The following is a 17,171-nucleotide window of genomic DNA, read 5'->3' on the forward strand; positions in this document are numbered from 1 at the left end:
GAAGTCGTGACGTCACAACCGCCTGACCTTGTGACTGAGTCTTCATATACAACTTTTTCTGATTTCATTAGCACTGCTGTAGGTTCAAATCCCAGTGGAAGCGCCGTAATTAATGGAGTGGAAAGTCCTAATCCTGAAACTGTCAAGGCGTCATATAGCACTGACATCACGGTGACGTCATCTGCCACAGGTACAACCAAACTGACGCCAGATCATAGGGATATTTCCATGACAACTGCGGATGCAGTGACGTCACAAGCTGGTGACATGGCAACGACAACTTCAGACACAACTGCTTCTGTTTTCACCAACTCTTTCACGGAACCCCCACCCACTACTGTGGGTAATGGGACTGAATGTCCTAACCCTAGTGTTTTCATGGCAACACCATCAGGCTCGTGTTTTCATGTCTCAGACGCATATCGTGAGATGACCAAGGCTACGTCATCATGCAATAGGCATGGTGGTCACTTAGCAACCATATCAAACGAAGTTGAAAATCACGAGGTTATAGCAATGCTTCACGCAACGGGTGAGTATACACGTAATTCTGTCGTTCATTTTCAATTATAAAAGACCACAGCACAGAGATTAAAACCAGAGCAGCGACAAACAGTGTGATAATTTGTCCCACAAATGGCCACACGTACTACCGGTGAAGTCCTGCATCTTGTCGATTTACATCAGTCGGGGTTCTATTCTGTCTGTTCAAGCATATACTTAAAAAAAAACGTGGCTTGAGCACAATTGGGTAAAAAAATGCGGAGATTTTAGATGCAATTTATTTAACTTAAATGATCTAGAATTACTCCAAAACGCTGTTCTTTCCGAAACAAAAACGTATACTCCATATATATTCATGCATTGACGCCTAATTTATTAATAAAGATTATTTCCTTATATTGCTTTAGGTCAGAACAAGGAACAATATATGATTTTGACCTAACTTTTATTTCACTAGTTATACCTACAAGCCCTGTTAAATGTGTGTCGACATATAATTACATTTTGATAGAAATTTTGGGATTATTCGTTTGGACTTTACCTTGAATTTATTTAGAACTTACAGTTGTTATTTTGACCAAAATCCAAAATTTTGACAAAGCTTATGAGTAATTTAAGGAATTAACATAATTCTTGGGATAGTTTTGCTGTCATTTCTATAAATGATGAATGATTAAGTCAAATGCTTGATGCTAAAAATTCTCCGCAATATTCATGTAAAGCTGAGTTTGATTTTTTGTTCAGGTTCCTTGGCAACGAACGTACTGATTGGTGCAACGGGTTTAGAAATGGAAAGAACATGGAAATGGGTAACCGGTGAACCGTTCTGTGAGTCTTCATATTTCGTATCAGCTATTATATTCCCCTCAACAAAGTTGAAGGAAGTGGAAGAGTGGGATGGGGAGGTGGCGTGGGGGTGGGGGTGGGGGTAGGGTTCGTGGGTTTGTAGTAGAATCACCTTATCTGACCGTCTGTCTGTATGGCTGTCTGTCGGTAGCCGTCAATTTGTCCTTGCATCTCCTCCCAAACTCCTTCACCGATTTTGATGAAACTTGCTTCTTGGCTATCATCTGAACTTGGACATGCTTAAGTTTAATGGCAATCAGGTAAGTATTTTGGTAATTACCCCCATTTAGGACTTTCCATGTATAATGTATTCAGATTTTGTCCAATCAACTCTTCCTAAACCACTCAACCTATTTCCATGAAACTTAGCATACATCTTCTACGGAAGCCGATCGCGCTACCTCGGTACATCGAAGTTTCTAATACAGGGCGAGGCAGCGAGATAATAAGGTAGCGAATTAGCGAGGTAGCGAGATTAATAGCGGGGCAGTGAGGCAGCGAGGCAGCGAGGCAGCAAGGTAGCGAGGTTGCGAGGTTGGGAGTAGTTATTATTATAACCACTTTAGTGTCAGGCTGAGGCATACACCGCGTGTAAATTGGGTTCCTGGTACACCTGGCCGCATGTGATGCCGGTTGAAATCAACACACTCTCATTGCCAGGCCCTGGATCTATTACTTGATAGTCCCAGCTATGTCAGTACTTTTGCTTGGCTGAGATGTGAATTAATGGAAGCTATGGGAGGGTTGGTTGGGTGGTGGAGGTGCAGAGCTGGGACAGGAGTTTTGTTGGGTATATATAATGACCGTTTTTCCTTCCATCATTGTCCAGTGAAATTTCCTTTGTTTGAGAGGGGCAAATTAAAAGGTAAATTGATTTCTCCATGACACGGAATAATCAAGTAAGGGTGAAGTTGTGTGTGACCCCATGGCGTGGGGAGAGCTTTGGGTGAAGGTGTTGCACAGGATTTTTGTACTAGAAACCTGTATAAATACAGTGGAATGGAGAGAACATTCGATCTCGTCCGGTCCGCTTCGGGAGCGGTAGATCCAGGGTCAATCCTGGGTCGAGTCACCTTAAGACCGTAAAAGCGGAAGTTGTTACGTCCTTGCTTGGCGTTCAGCATGAAGTGGATAGTGCAACTGGTTGACCCGTATCAGTATAATGGCTTGAATGGGGCGACTTACTTGCCTTCGGTAAGGCGTCTCATTGAAGCAGCACTAGATAAAAGAGCAGTGGAAATCCGTCCTGCAAGGAGGAACATCACATGCACTCTAAGGATTTCTTCGTCGTCATATGACTGAAAAACTGTTAAGTACAACGTTAAACCCCAAGCACTCACTCTATCAGAATTCTCTCAATCTCCTCCGTGTTCCGAGCCGTTGTAAACGCCTTTCTTCGCCGCCTACCTATTTTAGCAATTGTAAACCACTAAAACTTAGTATGAGCGATTCAGAAGGGCAATCCGTAAACAAGAAGTTAGTTGAAATTATAAGGAAGGTTGATTCTTCTGAACAGGATATAGAGACGGCGGTTGACGCTAAGATAGCGCGTCTGGGTGAAGAATTCGTACAAAAGTCCAGAAATCCCAAAAAGAGAGGGAACATGGATGGAAATAGACATCAATTTGACTTTGATAGCGAAGTCATAGAACAGCTAGCGACCGTACAATGGGGCCTGAGATACGGTAAAACTGATTACGCTGATGAATTTTAATGGAAAAACTGACTACCAGAAACAAACAAATAAAATTGGCAAATTCCTCAGAAGAGGGTTGAGAGAAAGTGAGGCAGTATGTAACAATTAAGCTAGCTTCCGATTCTGACGATGAGAAGACGAGATTATGCTTAAAATTAAATGTTTTGCACCTGTGTACATATAAACACATGTAAAATAGAAAAGTATTTATTCATATTTTCAAAGGAATTAAAAATTATTCACGTGTCTAGTTTACTTGACATTTACGTAGTAATCGTTGGTGTGATTATTTTGTATACATATATGTAAAACAAAATATACCTATGTGTAAATGTATTGCACATGTGTACATATAAACATATATGTTTGTTCATACGTACAATAGAAAGGGATATGTGTACAGTTATTTTACACATATGTAGGCCTATAATTATAGAAAAAATACCGAATACCGAAAAATAACGGTTTGCAATGCCGACGCATCCCTGTGTACGGCATCATGGGGTCTTATACCACCTTCCTCTTCGGGTTTCATCCATTGCCATGTCTTTCACATACCCACCTATTTGTAGATCTGTTATTTTGGATCTATCTCGCATACCGAGTGCAATCTGTCAGTACAGAACACGTAAATCCATCCCCACGAACTGCTGAAGAAGCACGCCAAGCAGTCAACCTCAGCGTGGGGATTGGTAGGGCCCGTGCGGGATGGCAGCGAGGTTAACATAATCTCGGTACCTCGCTGTCTCGCATCGCTATCCCACTGCCTCATATTGCTACGTCGTTACTTCCCTTCGCTACATCCTTACCTCGCTGCCTCGCCCTGTATTAGAAACGTCGAGGAAGCGAGGTAGCGATATGTCTTCTATCGGCTTCTATAATCTTTCCTATCATCTAAACATGTGCATGCTGAAGTTTAATTACAATTCTGTAATTATTTTCATAATTACTCTTGTTCAGATACTATGTGCAAAAACGGATTTTCATGTACAGAGATTTTGACCATGCAACCCTGGTCAAGTATTGCACCAATTTCTCTGAAACTTTGTATATATGTTTTATATGGTCTAAACATTTGCATGCTTAATAATAATGACAGTCTGATTAATAAATCAATTTTCATTTTCTTTCTTTTTTTGTTGGAAATGTTGGTTTATGGAAGGTGGATATTTCGGATATCCGAGGAGTCTAGTTTTTATCGGGTATCTGTCTCGGTAATATAAGTTGTGGATCTCTGGGATATAAAGGATATTTATTGTGCAGCAAATGTAAGCTCAACCAATTCACATTTTTGGGAAGGCGAGGTATCTGGCAGATTTGTTGATTCCATGCCGCAGGTGGAGTAATGGTCACGGGTTTTGAATTGTGATCTTTTGACTTGAAGAGCGGAAAAGTGATTTCAAATTCGCAGTTGTCAACTACCTCGCACCGAAACATGCGGAGGCTATAATTCTTACTCACTATGTCTAAACCAAAGCATGTCGTCATTTTCAAATCTATACCTGGTCGATTTGCTTTGGTACAGTAATCAGGATCATTCTAAAAGAGTTCGTTCTATAATACAGTAAATTAAGGGTCTAGAATGTGATCATCATACTGCGAATATTGAATCATAAATTTTCCCACTTGCCTATGTTTCAGTAATAACTAAATTTTGATTTCCACAATGTTGTAAGTTAACGGATTTTTCCTGCAGCTTGGATCGGCACGGGCCCTGCCAATCCCGACGCTGAGGCTGACTGCTTGGCGTACTCCTACAACAATTCGTGGGAATGGATAAAAGTGCCCTGTACTGACAAATTGCACTCGGTATGCGAGAAAGATCCAAAATAACAGATCTGCAAATCGGTGGTCGTGTGAAATACATGGCAACGGATGAAACCCGAAGAGGTATGTGGCATAAGACCCCATGATGCCGTACACAAGGATGCGTCGGGATAGCAAACCGTTTTCGGTGTTTTGTCTATATGATTTTTGGCCTACATATGTGTAAAATAACTGTACACATGTCCCATTCTAATGTACATATGTACAAACATATATGTTTATATGTACACATTGCAATACATTACACATAGGCATATTTTGTTTTACATATATGTATACGAAATAATCACACCAACGATTGCTACGCAAATGTCAAGTAAACGTAAACTAGACTAGTGAATAATTTTTAAGTTTGCAATTCCTTTGAAAATATGAATAAATACTTTTCTATTTTGCATGTGTCCAAAAGGATTGCACATATGTTAAATAGTTCCTGTTAGTATCAAAAACAACGACTTCTCCCCAAACAGCCCGCGGTCAGTCAATGGCGACATGAAGTATGCTCGTGCCTTGCCTCGCTTGTCATTGCTAAGAGGGATTATTCAAATGTTGGGTTCCAGACGTGCTGTGTTTGCTCAGCTTCGTATGTACAAAAGATTTCCACACCTGTGGAATAAGGGTTTATGATGTTGTGGAAATATGGAGAAATATTGTGTACATGTGTTCATTTCTTGCAAATTTGTATATTTAGCGAGTAAATAACGAAACGGCTTTCAGGTACAAGACTGTGTTCAAGTGAGGCAATAAAGATGGTTAATATCATAAATTTACATATGGTATAATACGTCTTCAGCGTGGTTATGTCTAATTCTATAATTAATAATTTTTCAAATTTGTTTATTTATTTTATTGTTCTTTAAAGTCATACTCAAGAACTGTTCACTTATGCAATGACTGTGTTATACGAGTGTTAGAAACCTGAGAGCGCGGAATAAACCACCGACCTTTGGTAAGTTACTGACAAGTTGACAGATACGCACACCACATTGGTGAGAGGCAAATGGTTTTCAATGAACGTTCATATGGGCAACCGTCACACAAGCGTCGTCCACTACTTATTAATGTCTACAACAGTGAGAGCTGAAGAATCCACAAATTCCTTTTTTTTTTTTTTTTTTTTTTTGATTGGTGTTTTACGCCGTACTCAAGAATATTTCACTTATACGACGGCGGCCAGCATTATGGTGGGTGGAAACCGGGCAGAGCCCACGACCATCCACAGGTTGCTGGCAGATCTTCCCACGTACGGCCGGAGAGGAAGCCAGCATGAGCTGGACTTGAACTCACAGCGACCGCATTGGTGAGAGACTCCTGGGTCACTACGCTGCGCTAGCGCTTTAACGGACTGAGCCACGGAGGCCCCCAAATTCCTTTTACAAGGCCGAGTATGAATGTTGTGTTCGCCACTGACGCTCCTCTTAATTTAACTCCTCGCGCTCTTTCAAGAGTCAAATTGATTTGCCCATTAGAGCCCTCAGAAAAACAGCCATGTCCAGTTCTGCACAGATCACACATGGCCATAACTTCGTTGGACAAAATAGCGACACACTCAAAATGAATCTCTAACTTGTCATGGTGAAGCTAGGTATCCACTTTCAGCTCAGAACAATGAACCATTTCGAAAAATATGTGGAAAAACTGATTAAGTCTAAAACTGCCGTCAAATTGTCCAACTTGGACATAATGATCCGAAATACCAATGTACCAGGTTCAAATGCAATATAATGAACTGTGTTCACCCAGCAACGGACCAGTGATAGAAATCGTCTACACTTTGAGCATGTGTAAGTCCTGTTGATTTTTTTTTTTCTTTTTTTGATTGGTGTTTTACGCCGTACTCAAGAATATTTCACTTATACGACGGCGGCCAGCATTATGGTGGGTGGAAATCCACGACCATCCGCAGGTTGCTGGTAGACCTTCCCACGTACGGCCGGAGAGGAAGCCAGCATGAGCTGGTCTTGAACTCACAGCGACCGCATTGGTGAGAGGCTAACCGACTGAGCCACGGAGGCCCCAAGTCCTGTTGATGAAAATTTCGAAATTCTTCAGGAGTGGGTATGAGAGGGTAATGTTTTGGGCCGAGTTGCAGCATTAAAAACTTAACATGTTCACTTACGGGGAGTTAATGCGCCTGAGACCACTTAATATCCTCTTGCATCAAGAAATATAATTTGAATCACGTGCGGTTTGTACCTCACCTAGCTTTATCAAATAAAAGTTTAAGGAAACCATCCCTTTTCTCCCCCAAGCTCTGTCCGGTTCCCTCCCACCATAACATTGCTGTCGTAGATTTCGTCCATGACTTATTTGCGCATTTTCCCTTATTCTGATAGTTCTATTGAGTTCAGAAAAGTGTTATGAGGTTTTTCTTGAAACATGGAATGATATCCTACTTGACAAATGCAAGTAGTTTATCTACCTCTAAATATGCACTTGTGTAAGCAAAATTTTAGGTTATTTAGGGTTGTTGAAATACTCGCGTTAAAACGCTATTGAAATAAAGATATAAAGATAAAAAATCTAAGGAAATCGGAACTTGCTAGAATAGATTCCATTGTAGTTTCGCTCGTGACCTGTCAAACATAATGTTCCAACTGTTTGAGTTTGAAGAGCTGCGAAGTTACAATCCCCACAACTCCAGGGAAATTATATCAAGATTATCAACAAAACAATGCATGCTTTATTTGTGTTTTTGTTAATGGTTGCAATTTTTAGTAAGTTAGTAAGAATAAAACCCTGACTGAGATAAACTGACAAGGAGCACCATTTGCCAGTTTTCACACTGTCGCCGCTGCACTGGTTTTACTTTCTGTGCTCTAAGTCCTTAATTATTGCGTACATTAGTGTAATGCCTTTCCGTCTCAGTATAGTCAAACAATGGTGCTTGTCAAACAAACAGCTCTACATGGAAATGTTGAAGCATTATTCATAGGTGGTAGTCGATATTCAAAAGTGTCCCCTCTGTAATCAACTTAAAGGTTTGTAACATCGGTATAGGCCTACGCCTGATGGCGAGTCCCTACAAGAGGAGTCTGGGTTCGATTCCACAAACCCGTTCCTGGCTTAAGTCAAAATTTAAAAACTCTTTCAGTTCTTGTAGTTCTTGGTACTAGATTTTGAAAATTGGACACATTTGTCTAACGATAACATTGATGAGGTGAATGAAAATTTCATTTTCTGAAGCCCAAAAATAAGCTTTAAGATTGCATGTATTCCAAATATAGGCTCAAGTCAGAAATATCTCTATGGAATTTGCCCCAGCTGGCCATAAGTAAACCGACCCGTGGACATTAAAGCATAGCAGGTTGGAATCTAAGGCCTAGCCGGTTCGGCTACGATTTAAGTCAGGGGAGTTGTCAGGTATCCGGTGAAAGATGATGGTTGCCCCTGGTTTCTTCAACCCCTAGAACTTAAACGCCGTCATATAAATGAAAGATAGAGTAGTAGAACACCAACCCCTGGACTGTCAATCGTGTGGCTTCGATCTCCGGGACAGTGAAGTTTTCTAAATTCCCCTGTTTTCTTAGGTCTTTTGCGTTTGACTTACTTGACTCGACAAAAATTTATGGATTTTCTCGAAACATAAAACCGTAGCATGAAAGAAAAATTATCGGTTTGGAACACGTCAATATAAATATTATTTCCAAAATAGATACAACAAATTGGATATCCTATTCATACCTTGTACTAAAAGGAAATTTACATCATCACTGAGGTATTATTTTGTGGTGAGTCTAGTTTGCCTTCAAAACGTGTTTTCTTACGCTTACTCAGACACATCCTGTTATAGCGTCTAATTGTTCTGACATTTTGACAGGCTGTTCAGTGGCGGGCCTAGTAACGGAAATGAAGCGAATTACCTGGCGTATTCCTAATCCAACGCATGTACATGGACTGACGTCAACTGTAACAATGCTCAGCTGCATTTTGTATGCCAGGCGGATTCCAGTTTGAAGGCACAATCCTAAAATACTTCTTTCATAGACACCGAAAGCTTATTTATTTCAGTCCCACCGGACTAATATGCTCTTTATCATATCATTTGGATAGCCTGCGGTCCACACGTAATTCATTTATTTATTTGATTGGTGTTTTACGCCGTACTTAAGAGTATTTCACCTATACGACGGCGACCAGCATTATGGTGAGGGGAAACTGGGGCAGGGGAAACCCACGACCATCCGCAGGTTGCTGGCAGATCTTCCCACGTACTGCCGGAGAGGAAGCCAGCATGAGCTGGATTTGAACTCACAGCGACAGCATTGGTGAAAGACTCCTGGGTCATTACGCTGCGCTAGCGCGCTAACCGACTGAGGCACGGAGGCCCCAGCAGAAAAAGAAACGAAAAAAAGCAGCCCAGAGAAGCAAAAGAAAATATATCTAAAAAAAACATCTGATCAACTGAGCGGAAGTTCAACAGGTGATCATGCGCAGAACGCACAATGTTGTAACAAAAAGGGGACAGTACCGAGTGTCCGGAAAGGTCTATAGTCAAGGAATGTAACGACAAAGATGGGTAAATGTAAATTTTTTTATTGTCTTTCATGAGATGAGATAATTGATGCACAAATGATTTGTTAATTTACGATATTAAATGTTGCTGTGGACTTTATCGGTACCTTATTAGGCGAGCTGTTTTAAATGAACACCTATATAATACATGTATACTAAAGCCTCCCCATACGTCAAGACCACGAGGCAGTGAAAAGAAACGAACTTAACAAAGACTAAAATTCACTGCTCTGTAGGGTACAGTGCAAAGCCAGAAATGGACAATAAGCTGCACAGCTTATAGGCCCGAATTACTTAAACCGAAAAAGATTCTCCATTGTAACATGTGTGAAACATTTCGTCAAATGCAGTATGATATATAAAGTGATACCAGTGAAACGGTTTCCGTTGACATAGGGGAGGTTTCTGAACACTAGACGCCAATGATCTCGAGTAAGTGGTAGATTGAGCCAAACCAGTTCCCCATTAGAGTCAATCACTCAATCATCTTCAGTCCTTACGCTGACGGATGACTTATTCCCTACAGTCACCTTTCGCGGATCAATACAGAAAAGAAACAAAAGTATTAAGCAGTGGTTTTAATGACAATTACGCCTATAACTAACGAAATGTTTTAACACCTTAATTGTATGTGCAGTTCGGTCTTACACATATACGACTCCGGAGCATCTTGCATGCGGCACCGCTGTCGTAAGTGAAGACCACGTGCTTCCGTCTCCGTATATTGGCCCTACGCAAGCTTTGCACGAATACAGTGAAATGACGTCACCGTGATATCTGCGAAAACCCAAGCGCGTCTAAAGCCACGTTCTCAAATCGTTGTGAATTGTGGAATGAAAACAGGACGAGTCTATTTCACAAGCTGCGATCACACGGTGCAATTATTGTCGAGTCGACTTGCCGGATTCGACTAGTGTAATGAAATTACAACATGCGCTTTTTCATGCGGCTGAAGCATTCGACAAATTGCGCCGTCTGAACGCGGCTTTAGGTCAGTGTAATCCAACTAAAGCACACACAGTACGTACATCTAATCCGTGAAGCACTGGAGCACCACGTGTGGGTCCGGTATACTTAATACCGTGTTATGGCAGCCGTCGCACGAAAGTACAGGAGAATATATACCGACAATATTTGCAAACCCGTTGAAAGTAGTCTCAACTGCACGCCTACATGGCAGCTCACGTCAAATGTGGCTTAAGGAGACAGGCCTACAACGTAGCTAGGCGACTGGCAACAACCTGTAGATGGTCACTGCTTTCCTTCTGGCTCTGCCCGCCTTCTTCTCACCACAAGGCTGGTCGCCGCCGTATAAGTGAAATCTTCCTGAATTAAAAAAACACAACAACAATCAAATAAATAATAAATAAATAGTTACGCGCCTCTTTATAAATACGGCAGCCGAAAAGGAAAATGGAGAGCCCGGGGAAACCATCGACATTTGGTAAATAACTGATGAACATTCCAAACTGTAAATTAATATATATGCACACCATATTTGTGTAAGACTTGTAAGTGCTTTTCAACGAGCGTTAAACCGCGCAAATAGCCGCACGGCTGTGATCGACCAATTAAGGCCCCTCGCAGACGCCGCGGAACAGGGGGGGCTGGGGGGGGGGGGGGGGCTGAAGCCCCCCCACTTTTTCCTAACCAAATGTTTTTTAAAAATGTCCACAAACATTCCAAGTTCAACGAAATTAAAATTTAGTTGCGGCATTATTATTCATCTGATATTTTACGGGGCCAGGGCCACATAGTCAGTACTGTACCGTAACGTTTAACATGACTCCATTTTCCACGGAGGCTTTGCGTCGCGATCTGATAAACAGTGGGATTGCAGAGGTACCGGATTTCGATACCGGTACGTTAAGACAACAACACCAATCACTCTTTATCTCTCTTTTGAGCTTTAGTTTTCACGGAAGTAAACTATAAAGTTGGCATCATAACATGCAGGCCTCGCTCTTTTAACAGAAAGCGTAACACTGATGATGCCATTTATCTAGTTTGAACTGTTTTTGTGCAAATAAGCATTTTCCTGGATGTATAGATGGCGCTGCAGGTCAAACCCCAAAAATACCTAGTGAAGTGTTCTGAGCCAAGGTGAACTTCAGAGGCGTTCCGGCAGCTATATGGTTGTATTACCCATACATGCAACTTTGACGTAGTCTATGTCAGGTCTATAGATAGACTGAGTGTCTCAGTGTCGCTTTCAAAAACGCACCAACATTTAAATATGTCACAAAACGCAGGAGCAAAAAAAAAAAAAGCGAAGCTTACAGCCTGATATAGCTTCTTTTTTCGCCTCAAAATCACAGCGTGTTGACGAAATTCCGACACTCGCTGATGATGAGAGCCAGCCATGTACCTCACACGGGCAAACTGCGGAGAAGACCGAGTCCACTACGGCCGGTGAGCTTTCAGAAACAACACCTGCCACCCAAAAATCTGGTCCTAATGCCGATAGTCCCCATTCGTTGGATGGTATGGCTATGCGTGAGCCAGTCTCTACTTCGCCTAACCAGCCGTCAAATTTTAATTTCCCAAACAGGATGTTCGGGAAACAGCAGCGATCTTTTCAACCTCAGTGGTTCAAAGCCTTTTCTTGGCTGCATTATCTGGAATATAATGACACTGTATTATGTCACACTTGTGTCACTGCTGACGAGCAGCGCAAACTTGGTAACGCCAAAAATGCCGAGAAGGCATTTCTCATAAATGGATTTTCCAACTGGAAAAAAGCCCTTGAAAAATTCCGTGATCATCAGAAATCCCAGTGCCACAAACTAGCTGTTCAGAGCGTTGAGTTACCACAACAATGTGGAGATATCGGAGAGCGGTTGGATACTGCACTAGCAGCTGAAAAAAAGTGGAACCGCTCCATTTTAGTGAAGATTTTAGAGAACCTTAGGCTGATGGGGAGACAGGGGCTTTCACTGCAAGGCAGCACAGACGAAGACTCCAATTTTATACAGATTTTGAAACTCAGGGCAATCGATGACCCATCTATTTTGAAATGGTTAGAAAAAAAAACTGGCAAATATACCTCCCATGATATCCAAAATGAGTTACTCAAAATCATGGCCAACATCATAGTGAAAGATATTGCAACATCGATAAAGTCTGCTGGATTTTTCGCTATTCTCTCAGATGAATGCACAGATATATCAAACAAGGAGCAATTAACAGTCTGTCTGAGGTGGATTGACAAAGCCTTAGAGCCACATGAAGACTTTGTCGGGTTTTACCACATCCCTAACATAAACGCAGACACTATTGTCGGCGCTATTAAAGACACCTTAACAAGACTGGATCTGTCTCTCAATAACTGCAGGGGGCAGTGCTACGATGCTGGGGGACCTATGGCCGGGTGGAAAATGGTGTGGCTGCTCAAATCAAGGCTCAATCAGTGAATGCACATTTCACTCACTGTCATGGGCACGCACTTAGTTTGGCCGTAAAGGATACAACTAGTGGCTGCAAGCTGCTACGCGATGCCATGGACACAACCAGAGAAATCTGTAAACTAATAAAGCTTTCTCCTAAACGCCAGGAAAAACTGGAACAACTCAAGGCCGAGATGCAACTGGACACACCTGGGCTCAAAGTTTTGTGTCCAACTGGATGGACAATCCGAGCTGAAAGTTACAAACGCATCCTAGAAAACTATGATGCGCTTCAGTTAGAATGGGATGAATGTTTGGAGGGCAAACTAGATTCTGAAATGCGAGCCAGAATAATAGGCGTGAAGGCTCAAATGGAGAGTTTTGATTATTTTTTTGCATTGAACTTGGGACAGAGGATATACAGTCATACTGACAATTTGTCCAAAACATTGCAGCAGGGCAAACTCTCGGCAGTAGATGGTCAGCGTAACGCAGAGCTTGTCGCTAGTGTTCTACAGAATATGAGAACTGATGACAATTTCAGTGCATTCTACGCTGTTGTCAACAGCAAAGCTACTGAGCACGAAATAGCTAAACCATCGCTACCAAGAAACCGGTCGGCCCCACGTAGATTTGAAGTTGGTGAAGGGGAAGCAACGTTTCCCAGAACATGCAAAGATCGATACCGCAGGATATATTTTGAAGCGATTGACCTCTCTGTTAATGCTATCAAAAGCCGCTTTGAGCAGCCAGGGTTCAAGGCCTATGCAGAGATGGAGAGTCTGCTCATGAATTGCCTAAACGGAGAGGACTATGCGGCAGAGTTGGCTTTCGTTGAGAGTGAGTATAGTGGCGATATTGACCTCTTCCAATTTGAGTCCCAGCTGACACTGTTCAAGGCAATGTTGCCAAATGAGACTTACGCCTGTTTTCGAGATATCTACTCAGCTTATATTCAACTCAGCCTGAGGAATAAATGTTTGGTTTCAGAAGTTGAAGTTTTGATGAGACTCATTTTGGTCAATCCAGCCACCGATGCTGTGGGTGAAAGATCCTTTTCTACAGCCCGTCGCTTAAAGAGCTGGCTTAGATCGTCAATGAACCAGTGTCGATTCAACAATTTGGCAATTCTGACTGTCCACAAGGAGCGCACTGATGCCATAGATTTAGTATCCGTAGCTAATCAGTTCAGCTCCTTAAATGAGAATCGAGTAGCCACTTTTGGAACCTTCAAAAAGGAAGACTTTGACAGAGCTCATTAGGCCTAGATCTGCTGCGTAACCCAGATGAGAATGGCGACTTTGAATTGTGACTCTAGTTTTAGGCTGTTATGGTGCTTGTTTTGGAGGAAACTCACAATATCAGCATGCTTGTCACCTAAGCTGTTCTCAGCACTTGCATATTTACCATTGAAATTCTTCAATCTCTATTTAGCGAATATACAGAACTGCCGTTTAAAAAGTTACCGTATATACCGATTAGTCATTACAACCTTGTTGTGATGGTTGCTTGGTCGAATTAGGGTTTCCGTGTATTCAGCAATCTATTTCTGTCCTATATGATGGCGGGGAGACATTAGCCACTTTGTTGTTACCACCACAGGAGTTGTTACCACAGAGATATAGTCTCAGCGGTATATTCAAGTTACTGCCAACGTTAATGTTTGTAATAGTCGTTTTAATCAATCTTAATGAAAGATTAAGATCCGAAATTTTGTAGTTCCTTAATTGTTTTCAAAATCCAACAACACCATTGGTGTTTCAAGTTATTGCAATTAAGTCACTTTTCTCGCTCATTCATCCTTCCCTTTTTAGCGCCGTAAATCGCCGAAATCGCGTCTCCGGCCATCTAGGGTTTCAGAGCTTCCGGGGCCTAGGCGGCCCCTGGACCCTCGCCTGTAGGGCAGGGATAATCGTCCCGGGCCTGCAGTTAGCCCCCCCACTTCTCAAATCGATCCGCGGGCCCTGCCTCGAGCAGTGAAAGTGGAAGGGTCAACAAATTCGCTGGCATAGATCGGGTTTGAACCTACACCTCATGTGTCCGAGCGACTAAAAGGCAAGTGCCAATTAACAACTAGACCACGGCTCATTCTAAGGGAAGGAAGAATGATGTGACGTTACTTACCTTCCACGGGGATGTTGATCAAGACGATAAATGTTTGTCACCAGCAAAATCCTGTGACATTCGACACGATTGGCTGGATAGTAAAGTCGATGTGATTGGTCGGTTTGCCGACAACCTGGATATGCAGATATGGGATTTCCTTCATAAACTGGTGGCAGTATGTAAGCGTCATTTAAGTGTCTTACTCGGCTGGCAATACAGCACCATGTGGAAGTGGTGTTTGATATTCCACATTCTTCTTCAAGGAATTCAACAAGGTAAGTTTCCGTCATTGTATATGCTTTTAATTTATTGATTTATTTGATTGGTGTTGTAAGCCGTCGTCACGAACATTTCCCGTGTACGTCGATGGCCAACACTATAGTGAGAGGAAATATAAACCGGGCAGGGAAACCAGAGAAAACCGACGACCATTCGCAGGCTGCAGAGAGACCTTCTCACGCATGACCGGAGAGGAAGTCACCTTGAGCTGAACTCACAGCTGGTTTTCTATCACTTATTTTTATAGCTGGCTCGTTTTCTATATAGCCACCAATTTGATTTTATTATACAATAACTCTATGGCCTTACATCATGTAGAAGGGTTTACACAAATTAATCCGTTAAATTTAACAGAAAGTCTGCTGTCTGAGTGATGTCGTAATGCAACCTGTTATTATAACACATTATTGTGTCATCTTAATCAGAATATCCTATTAGTCTAATAGAATCGTGATGTTGAATTAATAGAATATGTGTGTTATATTTAACAGAATAATCTGTTGAAATAACAGAATACATTCTAGCATCACTCAGGCAACAAACTTTTTGTTAAAATTAACAGAATTTTTGAGGGTGTTTGTATATGTAGTAGGCGCGCCACAGCATAACCATTGACAGAATAATGGCTTAACTGTTCTCCAGAATAACAAATGAAGCGAGAATGCATGAGTTCTTGTGCAAAAATACCGACATGTTGCCCTCGCTACACCGACGTCTAAGTTCTCGGTAATTTAATACAGCCTTGTAACATTCCAGGACTATCTCTCGCGGCACTTTACAGAAGAAAATCGGAACTGGGGCATTTCTCTCTACATCTCCTAACGATCTCAAAGCCCAGTGGCATACAGTGCGCAAGCGCATGCTCTCTGACTGACGGATGTTCCGTGATCAGTTTCTCTAAGAAGAAAAACTTCTGTGAATTATCAGCGGGAACAGGAGTGTTTGTTGTAGACACCGATTGGACAACTCTGATATTACGTACAAGAGAACAGCAAGAGTATAATCAGACAGGAGTGTCTGCTGTGACGTCATCTGCCACTGAAATCTCACCATTGACGTCATCTACCATTGAAATATCACCAATGACTTCACGCTCCACTGAGTCACCTGTCACCTTGACCCCATTCTTAGAAACAGTTACTGCCACCTGGGGCACAGCTGTATCAACTATAACTATCCCTCACGATCTAGTTGTGAGGAATCCTGGGGCCAGAGGAATCACATGTCCATACGGGTTCTCAACGACGACATCAGGCTATTGTTTTCAAGTGAATACAGATTTAAAGAATTTTAAAATGGCTTTTAAGGCTTGTGGAAATATGGGTGGATATTTGGCAGAGATATCAAGCAAAATTGAAAATATGGAACTGACAGACCTATTACAACAACGACGAACTGGTAGGTACAAATCATTTGTGTTATAGTGTAGTTAATAGGATAAATAAGCATAAAACAGATGACCATATGAATGCAGGGTTGGCTTGTTTCTTCGCTTGTGTTTTAAGGTCAATTGCAGTATCATGTCTGTCATATCACGACAGTGTCGCCTTACTAGAACGCGCCCTTACCAAGACACCACACAAGACACTGCAGCCCTGTCACTGTAGACACTGACCCGAACAGTATAGTTGGCCTATCCTTCTATGCTGTGCTACTTTCACAAAACTTCGTAAATCAAATCAAAAAAAATAAATAAATGCACTGAACGTATTGAGCTACTGTTCATATTTGCCCAAGTTCAAGTACCGAGCTGATTCACTTGGGTCCATATTTAACAAACGCCACAAGACTTGCGTCAACAATTCAAGCGGAGCAACAATTAAAATGCTTTGCTCTATGCAGTTTGAAAATTTGTAAAATTTGTTCTTTATTGCAGAACAATGCACCGACCACAATTTGAGTTCTTTCTGCTCCGAGTGTGGCTGTTTAAGCACTTTGCAATTTATAACTTAAATCTTAAGTTGCTTGATAAATACGGATCCAGTAAGGTTTGCACTCTCTAGCGCTCTAGC

General features: G+C 41.8%; 2 protein-coding genes across 2 annotated transcripts; both read left to right on the forward strand.

The window, feature by feature from the left end:
• Positions 1-11,699: 11,699 nt before the first annotated feature.
• On the forward strand, positions 11,700-12,801 carry LOC135467453 (zinc finger MYM-type protein 1-like). Its single transcript, XM_064745227.1, has one exon. It carries the CDS (start codon positions 11,875-11,877, stop codon positions 12,799-12,801), a length of 927 nt encoding a protein of 308 aa, XP_064601297.1. The 5' UTR covers positions 11,700-11,874.
• Positions 12,802-12,887: 86 nt separating this feature from the next.
• On the forward strand, positions 12,888-14,036 carry LOC135467454 (uncharacterized). The gene has a single exon (XM_064745228.1). The coding sequence runs from the start codon at positions 12,888-12,890 to the stop codon at positions 14,034-14,036; it is 1,149 nt and encodes a 382-aa protein (XP_064601298.1).
• The last annotated feature ends 3,135 nt before the right edge of the window (positions 14,037-17,171 follow it).

This window comes from Liolophura sinensis, chromosome 6, assembly GCF_032854445.1.
Source record: "Liolophura sinensis isolate JHLJ2023 chromosome 6, CUHK_Ljap_v2, whole genome shotgun sequence".
NCBI classification, from domain to species: domain Eukaryota; kingdom Metazoa; phylum Mollusca; class Polyplacophora; order Chitonida; family Chitonidae; genus Liolophura; species Liolophura sinensis.

Bases quoted from the DNA above. Each gene is read 5' to 3' on its own strand.
- LOC135467453 (XM_064745227.1), top strand. From the start codon at position 11,875: ATGGCTATGCGTGAGCCAGTCTCTACTTCGCCTAACCAGCCGTCAAAT.
- LOC135467454 (XM_064745228.1), top strand. From the start codon at position 12,888: ATGGACACAACCAGAGAAATCTGTAAACTAATAAAGCTTTCTCCTAAA.